General features: G+C 40.1%; 1 protein-coding gene across 1 annotated transcript in view; it reads right to left on the bottom strand.

The window, feature by feature from the left end:
• Window positions 1–2087: 2087 nt before the first annotated feature.
• Window positions 2088–15992, bottom strand: part of LOC147706629 (cell adhesion molecule CEACAM21-like) — a 46512-nt gene continuing 32607 nt past the window's right edge. The window contains exon 3 of the mRNA XM_086929108.1: window positions 2088–2618. Within this exon, the coding sequence (XP_086785234.1) occupies window positions 2605–2618 (14 nt within the window). The 3' untranslated portion in view covers window positions 2088–2604. The remainder of the gene's footprint in view (window positions 2619–15992) is intronic.

Genomic DNA, 15992 nt, shown 5'->3' with positions numbered 1-15992 from the left:
TGTCAGTGCTGGCCATCAATGAGAGAGACCTGTGCATTTTACAAATGGGTGGTGAAAAAATATGAGTATGTTGCTGGAGATGTGGGCCGCCGTGCCACCAAAGTACTTACCGGGGGAGGGTAAACACCCATTATTCCACAACTTTCTTTCTGCATACCATCACTCCGCATACTTTCATTATGAAAGTACCATGACTCCACAATGTCATTATAATGCATGGCATTACATTTTATATGCTTTTACCACACATACATTTACAACGAAATTCGTTGTAAATGCATGAATGATAAAAGCATGTTTTTTTTAAATGTTTGGATAAGGTAAGTATGGGTATAGGGGTATATCTTTTGGGGTACTGAGGTATATGTTTTGGGGTGTTTGGGTATTTTAAGGGTTCAGATATAGTTTTGGGTTATGGGGTACAGGGGTAGTTTTAGGGTTTAGGGATAGGTATGGGTTTGGGGTACAGGGGTATTTTAAGGGTTCAGGGATAGGTTTAGGTTTTGGGGTACAGGGGTATTTTAGGGTTCACGGCTAGGTTTGGGTTTTAGGGTTCAGGGGTATTTTAGGGTTCAAGGGTAGGTTTGGGTTTTGGGGTACATGGGTATTTTAAGGGTTCAGGGATAGGTTTAGGTTTTGGGGTACAGGGGTATTTTAGGGTTCACGGCTAGGTTTGGGTTTTAGGGTTCAGGGGTATTTTAGGGTTCAAGGGTAGGTTTGGGTTTTGGGGTACAGGGTTATTTTTAGGGTTCAGGGCTAGGTTTCGTTTTTGGGGTACAGGTATTTTTAGGGTTCAGGGGTAGGTTTGGGTTTTGGGGTACAGGCGTATTTTAAGGGTTCAGGGCTAGGTTTGGGGTTTGGGGTACAGGGGTATTTTAGGGTTCAGGTGTAGGTTTGGGTTTTTAGGGTACAGGGGTATTTTTAGGGTTCAGGGCTAGGTTTGGGTTTTGGGTTCAGGGGTAGGTTTGAGTTTTGAGGTACAGGGGTATTTATAGGGTTCAGGGCTAGGTTTGGGTTTTGGGGTACAGGGGTTTTTTTTAGGTTTAGGGATAGGTTTGGGTTTTGGGGTACATGGTATATTTATAGGGTTAAGATGGGTTAGTGTTTAATGGTGTTGGGGTATTTTAAGGAGTAAGGGTGGGTTATGATTATGAGGTGCAGGGGTATTTAAAGGGAGCAGGGTGGGATTAACTTGTAAGGTGTAAAGGGTAATAAAATAAAATAATAAATAAAAATAATGTAAATAATGCAATTTAAAAGAATAAATGTTTTAATTAAATTTAAAGAAATGTATATATATATTGTGTAAATAGTGTATGTTTGGTGTATATATATTTATTATGAATATACTTGTACATTCATGTTTTTATATATATATATAAATAATATATTTTTCTACACCTGATTTTAACATGATATTGTAGATCAAGTATATAATTGTTATTTATTGAGATGACAATTGTTTACATAACACTATTTGCACTTTACTGACGTGTTGCACATTGCCAATTTTGCACTGCATTTTGAATCTCTTAATTTGGATTATCCCGTGATTTGTAACTTGTATTGCTAAAAATGACAGTATGGCATTAGCACTTTACTTACAGGTTGTTTGCACATTGCGATTTAGGCTGAAATCAGGGATTATCCCGAGATGGGCTTTGCAATCAGCATTGAAATGTTGTCTATGTCTATGCCACAAGATATTTTGCAAGTGACCATGTTCCACCAATGATTTAACATTAAGACCAGCATTTGCACTTTAAAAGTTGGCTCCTCCCTAGCATGCGTCATGTGATCAAGGCCTCCATGAAGGCCGAAACGTCATGCTGAGGTGTGCCGTCTTTCCGATTAAATAAAACACACTGCTCACCTGCACCTGGGTCTCCTCTCTTCTTCTGCGCAGTGGTGTCCGGGATTGGGCTCCAGGCGAGAGCAAGCAGGGATTGTCTCATATATATATATAAATATATATATATATATATATATATATATATATATATATATATATATATATATATATATATATATATCCAAACCACGCCAGTTACTGCAAATAAATCCACACTGGTGCCACGGCCTCTGTTAGTACACGCTTTTTATTTAATTTTGCAACGGGTGCCCAACGCGTTTCGCTGTTTCAGTCACAGCTAGTTCACGGGTAGAGTTTTGCTGATACAATGTTGCATTTAAAGTGAAAGAGACTAGTTCCGCCTTCAATCAATAGGAACAGTGAAAAGACTCCAATGCTAATTTTAAGCAATCTTAAACAGTGAAGTTCAGTGAATTTTAAACTTAAATGCAATTATGATGAAACATTTAAACGTTAAGATATACCAGTGCAAATGAGATTAATGAAAAGTTTTTTGACCCAGTGGGCATCATTTCACTATGCATTGTTAAGCCTGCTTCAAACAATAATACAAAATAAATAAATTGGTTGAAGTATTGCCCCAGTGTGCGTCATAGTGAACAGACGTAACTTGCATCATATTACAAATTGTAATACTATTTGCTATCGGCTTTCAACATTCAAGGTACTTGAAAATAAAGTCCGGCTCAAGTGAGCATAAATATAATTCATTTTCCGGATCTTCAGATCTGTCATATAATTCTTTCTGCAATGGAAACAACATATGATTTCTAATTTAGTGCAGAGGAACTCTCTCTTGGTAAATTAAAAACAATCAGTTAAAAAATCATCAAAGTGCAAATAGACGCAAAGGTTCAGAAACAAAAAGATAATGATTAAATAATTAATTTCTTTATCTCAGATGAATTGCCAATTCTTCGTCAAAGTGGGTATCATGGTGTTAAACCTTATAATCATCTTGGACTCAAGTTTCCTCAACTCAATAGTGCGATTCCCCCCTCTTTCCCTTTGGGGCACCAAATCTAACACACAGAATTTGAGGAGATTATGATTTTGGCTGTGTACTTCATGGAAATGGCGAGCAACGGGGTACTGCTTATCGTTGTTGGAAATTGCTCTAAGATGCTCAAGAACTCGTAATTTTACTTTCTTGGTAGTGCTCCCTATATAATAGAGATCACAGGGGCATCTCAACGCATACACTGCGAACTCAGTGTCACAGGAAAAGTGTCTAGCAATTTTGAAGGCTGGCTTGTCTTTCCTCAGTTTTACAGTTTTACAGTTCTGACTGTACTTGCATGCCTTGCACCTCATGCAGGTAAAAAAAAACGTCAACAGGGTTCTTTCTTTTCCTTTCCTTTATTGAGCTATTTGTAAGACTATCTTTTAATGACTTACAACGTCTGAAAGTGACAGATGGGTATAATCCCACATACTCATTGAGGTCCTCATCTGTTCTCAGTACTTCCCAGAATTTATTTAAACTTTTTCGTACCTCCCAAGCCTGGTTGTGGTAAGTTGTTATAAACCTGAGTTTTTTATCTGTTTCCTTACTTTCTTTGGATTTATTTAAAAGCTCGTCCCTGTTAAGATTCTTTACCTTTTCAACTGACGCCAAAATTGTGTCTTATTTTTACCCTCTATCTCTAAATCTGTTGCGCATTCATTCCTCTTCTTTATTATAGTCCTCAATTGAGCTACAATTGAGTTTTGCACGCAAAAGTTCTCCAAACGGGATACTAGCAACCAGATTTCTGGGGTGACAACTTTGTGAGAGTAACAGACTATTGCTGGCTGTCTTGTTCCTGTGTAGTCTGCTGTGTATTGTATTTTTCTCAATAAAAATTTCAAGATCCAAGAAAACACTTTTTTCTTTACTGCTCTGGCTAGTGAACTGTAGATTGTAGCTATTCACATTGAGTACTTGGAGGAATTCATCTGCTTTCACTTGATCTCCCTTCCAAATACAAAAGATGTCATCTATGTACCCAGTCCAGAGTACGACATGGTCTTGGTACAGTGTGATGTTCCGAACCACCTGCTCCTCCCACCAGCTGAGGTAAAGACCTGCAAAGCTGGGGGATAATCCTCAATTGAGCTACAATTGAGTTTTGCACGCAAAAGTTCTCCAAACGGGATACTAGCAACCAGATTTCTGGGGTGACAACTTTGTGAGAGTAACAGACTATTGCTGGCTGTCTTTTTCCTGTGTAGTCTGCTGTGTATTGTATTTTTCTCAATAAAAATTTCAAGATCCAAGAAAACACTTTTTTCTTTACTGCTCTGGCTAGTGAACTGTAGATTGTAGCTATTCACATTGAGTACTTGGAGGAATTCATCTGCTTTCACTTGATCTCCCTTCCAAATACAAAAGATGTCATCTATGTACCCAGTCCAGAGTACAACATGGTCTTGGTACAGTGTGATGTTCCGAACCACCTGCTCCTCCCACCAGCCGAGGTAAAGACCTGCAAAGCTGGGGGTGAAGCAGGTCCCCATTGCCGTCCCCTGGGTTTGCCTGTACAAAATTTTGTCAAAGATGAAAAAGTTATTTTTCAAACAAATAGAAATCATATCCAGTACTATCTCTGTGTGAACCAGATATGACAATGATCTTTGCTTTAAGAAGTGTCTGCAAGTGTCAACTCCAGCATTCTGTGGAATGCTTGTGTAAAGGCTACACACATCCATGCTTAGGAGCAGGTAATCTTCTTGCCACTGTATCCCCTTGATTTTGTTTACAAAATCCCCTGTATGTAGCCAGGTAGGTTCTGCACATATGGCTGTAGGAAATAATCTACATATTTTGATACATTTTCCAATGTGCTACCCCTGGATGACACTATCGGTCTACCTGGTGGTCTAGTGGCATTTTTATGTATTTTGGGCAGGAGGTATAGTGCAGGAATTGTTGGGTCCTTACAATATAAATACATGTATTCACTGTGCTCCAATAATTCTTGCTCCATCCACAGTTTCAGTTTGTCAAAAATCATTCTATTTGACTCATCATACTCTGATTTACTTGCCATACTGTACTTAGTAACATCATTCAATTGTTTTAAGCCTTCCTCTTTATAAATATGTAGTGGCCAAACCACCACATTACCCCCCTTGTCTGCTTTTTTGATTACAAGGTCTCTGTGTTCCTCCAATGTTACAATGGCATCCCTTTGTGCTTTGTTTAGATTCTGTCTACTTCTGTATTTCATTGAATCCAACTTTTAAGTTCTTGTATCATTCCTCTTTCAAAGCAGTTTATGACATCACAATATACTTGTGGTAAAAATATTGATTTGGGCTTAAAACCACTGTCACTCATCATTTCAATGTCAATGTCAGTATTTATCAGATTAAGGAAGGGATTATTGATAACATCCCCTTGATTACCAAGTTCTTGTACAGTTTGGGGTGTTTCGATGTCATGCACATTGAGATTGGTTGGAACATGAGAGACTTTGTTCAATCTATTCTTGTGTGTTGTGAACCACTTCTTAAGTTTTAATTTTCTAGTGAAAAGGTCAATTCGAGATTCAGTGTAATTAAAATTGGCCGAAGGACAGAAGGATAATTCTTTAGAGAGAACATCGAGCTCAGTATCAGACAATAAATATTTGGAGAGATTTACCACTGTCGACGTGTCGTTCTTCATTTCTTCACTGTTTTTCCCCTTGTTTGCATTCCCATTGGGGTTTCTCCTGTACTGTGGGTGGATTGACCTCCTCTTCTGCCTCCTCTGCCTCCTCGCCCACGACTTGGTCTTGGGCTTTCTCTTCCGGCCTGGATATTTTGAGCTCTCCCCTTTGCCATTAGCGTAATCTCCTTTAAAAATCTTTCTTTTACCCCTTCTATGTCCTTGGTGTCAAAAGATCCACTTGTAGAGGCTGGCACATTGCTGACACCTTCTTGCCCTCCTGTCGTTTCTTCGGTTGGAACCGTGACTACTGCCACCGGTGGACTACTCGAGTTTCCCTTTCTAAGGTGGTCAAATTTCTTGCTGAATGTCAATATTTGACCATTCTTGTAATCTGCTTCATCACGTTCAGATTTTGTTGACTTTTTTTGCTTGATTTCTTCTTCAATCTTGGACAATATTTTATTCATTTTATTAAGCTCAAGTTCCAGTTCGTCGGCACTGTAGAGGTCTTTCAACTTCCCCATTATTTCTTCAATTTCCTCATTGAGCTTATCACACTCTTTCTCAGCATATTTTATAAGGATTCTTAGCATATTTGCAAAACATTCCTCGTTATTACCCATCCATTCACTTATAATTTCTGGATCCGGGTTCTGGAATGTGGGGATAGTTTAGATTCTGAGACCTCTCGGTACCCTTCCAACTTCCACATATTGCCCTAATGCCATGGCTTCCCAGCCTTTCGATTGTTCTTTCTTGGAAGCTTTCCATAAAGCGTCCCAAAGTTTTCTTTTTTCATCTGGCGTAACTGTTCCCAGCTGAGCTCCTTCTCGAGCTCGTGTGTCTGTTGTAGTTTTTGTAAACAGCATAGTAGCTCCCTCTTTGCGTCTATTTACCCTCTCCGTTGCCATTATAATTAACACGCTTCTTTCCGCGTCTTCGTAATGCGCTTTAATGGACACCGAGAAGCCTACCAACTTCTTAGGGCTTCTTTCCATCCTCTGCTTCCCCTTACGCACACAAAAGAGCGGATGGATCACTTCCCACAGGTCTCCCGGTCCTCCCCGCTCTGATACCGATGTTGGCGAAGTCTTCCAACTCCACCTCTCACCTTCACGATGCGGCGAAGCACAGGGATTCCCTCGTTACTTTCCTTTCACGGCTCCAGATGCAGGGCGGGCTCTCGTCTAGTTTCAAAGTATCCCAACACCAAGTTTCGGCAGACGCAGAGCCTCAATGGCGGCGGGCAACGCGGCAGGGACGCCACTCCCGAATATCCAAACCACTCCAGTTACTGCAAATAAATCCACACTGGTGCTGCGGCCTCTGTTAGTACACGCTTTTTATTTAATTTTGCAATGGGTGCCCAGCGCGTTTCGCTGTTTCAGTCACAGCTTGTTCACGGGTAGAGGTTTGCCGATACAATGTTGCATTTAAAGTGAAAGAGACTAGTTCCGCCTTCAATCAATAGGAACAGTGAAAAGACTCCAATGTTAATTTTAAGCAATCTTAAACAGTGAAGTTCCGTGAATTTTAAACTTAAATGCAATTATGATGAAACATTTAAACGTTAAGATGTAGCAGTGCAAATGAGATTAATGAAAAGTTTTTTGCCCCAGTGGGCATCATTTCACTATGCATTGTTAAGCCTGCTTCAAACAATAATACAAAATAAATAAATTGGTTGAAGTAGTGGGCGTCATAGTGAACAGACGTAACTTGCATCATATTACAAATTGTAATACTATTTGCTATCGGCTTTCAACATTCAATGTACTTGAAAATAAATAAAAAGCGTGTACTAACAGAGGGCTCGGCACCAGTGTGGATTTATTTGCAGTAACTGGAGTGGTTTGGATATTCTGGAGTGGCGTCCCTGCCGCGTTGACCGCCGCCATTGAGGCTCTGCGTCTGCCGAAACTTGGTGTTGGGATATATATATATATATATATATATATATATATATATATATATATATATATATATATATATATATAGGTATATATATATATATATATATATATATATATATATATATATATATATATATATATATATATATATATATATATATATATATATATATATATTCAAGAAACAAATGCGCCATAACACTGGTTCTGGAAACAACTGGCCTCCTTTATTGAAAAAGCGCAGGCTGCAACGGAAGTGGAGCACCTGACGCGTTTCAGCAAATAGCTTTCCTCAGAGGTACACCACGTGTGCAATGTCCCAGAATTCGATGGTAAATACCTGCCGGACTGCTACCACACTTCAGGTCCCATAATGCATCAGGAGTGGGAATGGAATTCTCATGTGCAGTCCAACTAGTTGTAAAGATCCACCCCAAACTCCGACTTGTTGTTAGGGTAAGTGTGGTTGCTGGCGATCTCTGGTGCACAACCATGTGTAGCAGTAGCAAAATGTCAAAATGCCGCCAAGTCCAGAACCTGCTCCTAGGAGGAATCATCCTCCTTATCGCTCCCTTTCTCATCACCACCGCAAATGTCGCCGGCAATTCCTCGGGCTCGCAGTGGATCGAGCGGGTCATGCCCCCCAATTAATGTTCCAGCGAACTTTGTTGGAATATATATATATATATATATATATATATATATATATATATATATATATCGATACCTCCACTCCTCTCTGCAGTGCCCAGCCGGAACCCGCCAAAGGATGAACAACAGACTCCAAGTATCGTGGAAATGCAGGTCTTTATTTTCCAAATTAGTCAGACGCGTTTCGAATACCTTTGTATTCTTTCTCAATTTACAAACACGTAGTCCACTTTTGGTTTTTATACAGTTTTTTTCAAAATGTGATGCTTTCACCCCCTCCATGTGATGTATAGAAATGAAGGAAATACTTGTCAGGTATGCATGCTGGGACTTGTAGTTTAGAAGACCTCATCCAATAAATTGCACATGATTTGTAAAACATTACAGCCTAAATGCAGTATAGTGTGAAACAGCATAATGCACATATAATACCAATTTCATTGATTTCATTTTAGTCGATGTTTTAGTTGATGTTTTAGTTGAATTTTTCACCATATATTTCACAATGAATATAAATAAATAAATATATACATTGATAAAATGTATAATACCAAAAAATATATATAAAAATATATATCTATTATCTTTCAATTGGTAAAAACAGACACTACATATGTACAGAATACAATATAAAAATAGTAATAGGCTATATTGACACTCTAAAATTCTATACAATTGTCACGGAATGAATTCCTGATTTCATCATTGGTGAACATCATCAACTCATGACAATCTGGTAAATTTATGTGCAAAGGTACGCAATGTGCAAAAATGCAAACTAAGTGCACATTTTCATTGTTTTAGCAGCATCCAGGAATTTCCTTAATAAAGTGCAAAAAGTAATGTGATTGTTTTTTTAAATTCACTCAATATATACTACTTACTGATATGAATTATAAATCATTCATGGGTTCAAAAATTACAAGAAAAAAATAAGTTATACTTGTAATGTGAAAGACTAAAAACAGTATTGAGACAAAAAAAGGGGCAGAGCTATATTTTCAAAGTTTCAGAAATATACAAGGTTGGAGGTACACAGGGGATATTGAATATTTGAGGATAGAACATCAGAGGAAATGATGTAAATCCTCTGTATTGTTCAATCCATTTTGGTGCCTGCTATCTAATTCCACAATGAATTTAGATTCTAACTGACGCAAGTTCTTTTCCCGGTTGCCACCTCGCGGATTGTCGTTCACCGCAGCAATGACAAAGTATTTTAAATCCGCTAGTTTGTTTTGGTGGGTGGCTTTAAAGTGTCTCGCAACCGGGTATGTACTGTCGTTATTGACAATAGCCCGCAAGTGTTGCAGAATCCTGACGTGCACTTGCTGCTTGGTACTTCCCACACACCTAAGCCCACAAGTGCACGTCAGGATATAAACTGCATACTCGGTTTTGCAGTCAAAGCACCCCTGAATGTTGAACTCTTTCGGGCTAAATGGTGTGGTATACTTCTTGGTTGTTATCCCAAATTTACAAGCCCGACATGACGAGCATTTGTAAAATCCCTGTTTTTCAGGTAGCTATGGAATCAGTTTCTTTTTACTGGTAAGGTCTAGGATACTTTTAGCTATTTGAATTTTCATAGAAATACCCCTCTGGTATGTTTTGTAGGTTTGTCGGGTATCTCTGGTATCATGACCCCATCAGTCTGCACTATCGCCCAATTTCGATTGATTATAGACCGAATTTGGCGATGCTGGCTACTGTAAGATAGAATTAGTCTTGGGGTATTGGAAGTCTCCTCACTTTCCCGTGGTTCTCGTTCCTCCGTGTTAATGCTCAACAATGATTCCCTGGGTCTACTATTGGCTTTCTCCAAAGCCTTTTGTAGACTATGTGCCGTATAACCTCTTCTACGGAATCTTTCAATTGCTTCTCGCATACATATATTCTGTTGTTCAACACTACTACATCTAAGTTTAATTTGGAGAAGCTCTCCGTAGGGAAGGCTTTCGATTAAATGTCTAGGGTGAGCACTCGAGGAATGCAACATAGAGTTGCCAGCAGTTGGCTTTCTATGTAAAGTTGTTTTCATCCCACCATTCTCTACATATATCTTGGTGTCAAGAAATTCCACTTCAGTACAGCTTATATGTGAAGTAAAATTCAAACTAATTTGATTTGCAATGATGTCACATATAAAATCATTCGCACTTTCATTACTGCCCTTCCACAGAACAAAGACATCATCTATAAAGCGTAACCACAATTTTATGTGGGCTCCGTGTTTTAAAGAAAGTTCTTGTCTTAACGTCTGCTCCTCCCACCAGCCAACCACTAAACAGGCATAGCTGGGGGAGAAGCAAGACCCCATCGCTACACCTCTGCATTGTCTATACATCTTCTTTCCCAATAGGAAGTAGTTGTTCTTTAAACACTATTCAATACTTTTAATGATCATTTTATTGTGCAGTTCGGGCTGGACTGTTCCCATAAGGCACAGGGTCAGACTGATTTGCATATGGCCATGTCTGAACTGGGGTGGCTGAGTGAGCTAAAGAATGGTGATGGATTAAACCCAAATCAGTTGACTGGGGGTGAGTGTTTCATTTGCTCAAACGCTCCGTCCATCATCCCCTTTTGTATCGCTATGTATTGTAAATATGGCGCATCCATTGTGGCGCAAAAGTCCTGCAGACTGGTGCAGAGAAACGTACGTATCTCTACAGCTGTGTCAGTTTCTCGTAAATCTGCCCCCTTCTTTTTTGTAGAACTTCTCCAAACAAATTCTGAATGCACCGCTTCATTACAGTCAATGTTCGGCTGAAGATCAAAAATATATCTACAAACCGTAATCACCACAACTGGATCAAAATCCAACCTGTAAAGATCTGAAATGTTTCATCTTAATTAGATGGCACATAGTAATCTAATATTTATTTTTGTATTTTATTTTTATTATTGCTAACAGTATACTGTACACTCACCTGTAATGAGAGGGATGGTCAAGGTAACACTAGCTTCCAGATTCATCTAAAATATATTGTGATTTAATAGCTAGACCAGAGGCTGGAATAATGCATCTTTAAAGCCCACAGAAGACCAAAGAAGTCAAATAAAATAGATTAAAATGCCTACATGGTCGGGGCATCTGATCAACCTACAGATTTCAAAATAATCTCATCCAGGAGACAGTAAATTCTAGTCTTCCAAGTCCTCAAAGTTGTAAGCACTCCGAGAATGCATTTGCAGTGAGATACAATAATGACATGAGCAGATTTCTCTTTCATATGCTTCTCTCCATACCTCAGATTTCTCTACCTTTCTCACACACCTCTCTCTCTGTCTCACCAATCTCATTACCTCACATCTCCCTACCTCCTCTCTCTCTACCTCATCTCTGTTTCTCATTACCTAATCTCTGAATTTACCTCATCACTCATTCATAGGCTCAATTCCTCATTTCCCCTTTCTCCCTTTGTTTCATCTCCCTTACTTCACTCATTACCTTATTACTTTTTTGCTGCTTTTCTTTCTTTACGACTACCTTTTTTAGGTCTCTGCTAGGTCATGATTGGATGTTTTTTTTTCTATCTCCTTAGTTGTTGTCTTTCCTCTTTATTGTGTGTCCCACTCAGGAGTATTCCTGCCTCACTGGGCTCTGATTGGATGATATGCATCCCTCCACATTTGTGTCTCACAGTGTTCTGATTGGATGAGTTGTATCCTTTCACATTTCTGTCTCGCTGTCTTCTGATTGGATGAGTTGTATCCTTTCATATTTCTGTCTCGCTGTCTTCTGATTGGATGAGTTGTATCCTTTCACATTTCTGTCTCGCTGTCTTCTGATTGGATGAGTTGTATCCTTGCACATTTCTGTCTCGCAGTGTTCTGATTGGATGATTTGTATCCTTTCACATTTCTGTCTCGCAGTGTTCTGATTGGATGAGTTGTATCCTTTTACATTTCTTTCTCGCACTTTGCTGATTGGATGAGTTGTATCCTTTCACATTTCTGTATTGCCCTGTTCTGATTGGATGAGTTGTATCCTTTCACATTACTGTCTCGCTGTCTTCTGATTGGATGAGTTGTATCCTTGCACATTTCTGTCTTGCAGTGTTCTGATTGGATGCGTTGTATCCTTTCACATTTCTGTCTCGCTGTCTTCTGATTGGATGAGTTGTATCATTGCACATTTTTGTCTCGCAGTGTTCTGATTGGATGAGTTGTATCCTTTCACATTTCTGTCTCACTGTCTTCTGATTGGATGAGTTGTATCCTTTCACATTTCTGTCTCGCTGTCTTCTGATTGGATGAGTTGTATCCTTTCACATTTCTGTCTCGCAGTGTTCTGATTGGATGAGTTGTATCCTTTCACATTTATGTCTCACAGTGTTCTGAATGGAGGAGTTGTATCCTTTCACATTTCTGTCTCGCAGTGTCCTGATTGGATGAGTTGTATCCTTTCACATTTATGTCTCAGTGTTCTGAATGGAGGAGTTGTGTCCTTTCACATTTATGTTTCACAGTGTTCTTAATGGATAAGTTGTACACTTCCGCTGCTTATTTTAACATTTTTAGATCTTAACAGCCTTTAATCCTCCAAAAATGGTTACTTACATAGAGGCTGTTAAGTCTCTGCAACAGCATAATGACATTGAGTCAGCCTACTATAGCCATTTTACAACATCTAGTAACACCTCAAGGAACTATTGCTTTTTAAATTATATTGATAGCCCAAAAAATTAATACTGAAAAGGCACAGGTGTTTAAATAGACTAGCTTTCAATGAACACTCTTCCTCCATTGATTTGTTCGAATAGTTGCATTTTGCTATTGTACATGTGTATGGTTACCTAAAAACATAGTCCATCAGGGTCAGAATTTGTAGACACATCGTATTCATCAGTGACTGGTAATACCTGTGTATATCAAGTTGTCGTCTTCCATAACTGTTATATTCGATATCGGTACCCTAATATAGATCCACTTTCTCTACATCGGCTCCCATAATTTCATATGAACGAGCCTTATAAGGACATAACTCCAAATAAGGAAAGACTGCCTTTTATGGACATAACGCCTTATAAGGTCTGCAGCCTTTTGTGGACTAAACCTTTCACCTAGTTCATGATGAGGGTGGGTCCTGCCCGATCGATACTGCTAAGACATCATCCTTAGCACATATGAATAATTAATGAGTACACTCTCCAGGAGGTACACTTCACCACTTCCATCGATGCACAAGGTTTAATCCCCAAACATCATCCTCATACTTAGCAATGAGTAACACGCGCACACAGACTATATGAATACAGCACCTCCTGCTATCAGAGAGCAGGGGGGAACCGAGACTTCAAGGCCAACACACTGACCAGAGACCCTGCAGCTCCGGCATGCCATTGCTCCAGCTGACAGTGGTCTGACGATCCATTGTGGGGTGTCCAAATTGAGACCAGAAAGGAATCCCACACTCTCACTATTCAGGTATGGGGATTGGACTAAATCCTAGCGGTATTCTTGGCTCTTAGCCTTAGGCTCTTTCGCACCTACTCACATACTAGGTACACTTAGTTGCATCTTGTCCTGCATCGTAGGAGTACGCACTTTATTTTATAAATGCATTCTATATTCATGTATAGGTTCATGACGGTTGCAAAATGGTAGAACAATACTATTTCTTCTTATTCACTGCACTGCTGGTTCAATATCTCTATTACTGTGTTACAGTCGAAACAGCGCACTTATTCTACATGAGAAGAACAACTGTACAATAAATTCTTATTGTAAACACATCCGACTGTTTCTTCTCTGTATCTCTCTGAGAGCTAAAACAAGCAAGCACGAGCAATGGGGTGAAAAGTAATATATTGTTTCCACAAGCCTGAGGTTATTGTGTTCTAAAGTTGCACAAACTAATCTCTCTGATAAGAGGAGAGTGAGGTTCCGTGACGATTTGAACCCGTGTTTTCAAGTTTGTCGGAAATATATAATATTAGTATCAGCGAACCGCAAATGATCCATTTAGCATATCCTGGTGTTTTCGCTACGATACGAGCAAGAGCACTCCTGTTATGAACACATTTCTGATCTACCCACGGCATCCATCTTAGATCATGTCCGCCATTTTGTGTTTCTTGCCCTCACATATGCAATAACCTCTGATCACTTCATTTCGATTAAGGACACGTAGCCTTAGCCGGAGATTCACCTCTTTCATGACACGTGTGCCTTAAACCAGATCACGCTGTAGCTGCATGACTTGACAAAGGCTGCCTCCTCTGCCCGAGGCCAGCCCACCTGAACTGGTTCTCGTGTCCATTGTCCCGATCATGATTAGGCGGCCGAAGCCGGTAGCCTTGCCCATTTACAACCCACAAACATCTCTTATCCCGCTTTTCTATCTCCTGCACCTGGCTCTGCTCCTTTCCTTCTGGGCCTTTATTAGGGGGAGGTAACGAACTTTACGATGAGGCGGTCCGGCTCTTGAATGCAATATTGACAAGGGATTGTGATGGACTAGTGGGAACCCCTCTTCGTGATGTTTGGCATCAGATATTATCGACAGTTCCTGTGTAACGCCAAATATTTATTGTTTAAGATACAAAGGTTTAGGAATGTACTGACATGTGAAATATTTGCCTGAAGCACAATTTTTAGTATATAAGGAGCAACCCTCAATGTACAAATCGAACAGGCTCCTGGTTACTGCCCATGCGTAGTTTCTGTGACTTCTGTGTCCCTGCAGTAATAAACCTTTGGTCTTTGACGCCACCATCGAGAAGCCCGTGTTTCTGTTCATTTGCGCACCAAGGCAGGTGGAACTCCGGGGTCTTTGGGTGTTGTTCCCTGACACCTCTGGACGGAACCAAAAAGTCCAGAACTCCAATTGGCGCCCAACGTGGGGCGACGTCATTCGGTACCGGTCCAAAAGCCTGAAGAGTTCGAGGAGCTTCGTGTGAAGATTTCCGAGGGAGGCGCCCCACTTCATCGATCCCGGCATATCGCAAAAGTGGCCCGAAGTTCTCTTCCACGAGGGTTCCCGTTCAGGACGGCTGCAGTGGGCCGTTGCCTTGACCGTCGCCCTGTCTTGGACCCGAGGTGCAGCCCTTAGTACAGCGAAACGTGACGGGTTTCTCCTTGGTGACGTCTTCAGTGCCTCAGTTAAGTATTTAGTGATAGCTAGCTGGTTACTTTGTGAGGATTGTTAAAATCCTTGATCGGTTCTTGGTTTGGTTTGGTTTCGTAAGATTATCACTAGTTGTTCTGGTTACGATAATCTATTTGGTTCAGTTTGGGTATCGATACATTAGTTTGGTTTTGGTAGGCCTAAGTTCTTGGTTCGAGTGCACATATTTGTTCCGTGTTTTGTTTGTTTTGTGTTCCAGACTGAAAATGGTAAGTCGGAAAATGTTGTCTTGTTTCGGTTGCAACCATGACTCACGATTGGAGGATTCCTGTCTGGTTCCTCCGATTGGGACTCCCCTTTATGACTTATATTGTAAACATGGAGTGGGTCCTATATCCTATAACGAGGTATGGGTCCGTTACTGTAAGAAGGATGGTGTCCTTAGTTGGCCACTACATGGTAGTTTTGAACCCGAGATTCCTGATAATTTAGAAGCGAAATTGTTTAGGAAGAAAGCCCGGCCGGCAATGTTTGATTCTTTCCGTTATTGGCGAAAAGAGTCCAAACAGAGAGAAATGAAAAGGTTGAAGAAAGAACAAAAAGAGAAAGAAGAGCTAACTCTAGAGCAAGCAACTAAACAATTGCAAGATAATGAGTGCGAAAAAGCCATAGATGTAGCAATTAGAGGGCATAATTTAGCGATTGACAAGTGCTACCCTGCCTTGCCATCGAAAACAGCTAAGATACTGGAGGATCCCGAAAACGATCCTCTGTTGTCTTATCTGTTACGGTCACCTCCACCGTATGCACAAGGTGCTACGGCCCAACTTGTACCGAATGTCC

This window comes from Lissotriton vulgaris, chromosome 7 (genome assembly GCF_964263255.1).
Source record: "Lissotriton vulgaris chromosome 7, aLisVul1.2, whole genome shotgun sequence".
Lineage (NCBI taxonomy): Eukaryota > Metazoa > Chordata > Amphibia > Caudata > Salamandridae > Lissotriton > Lissotriton vulgaris.
This window is presented reverse-complemented; position numbering and strand designations above follow the sequence as displayed.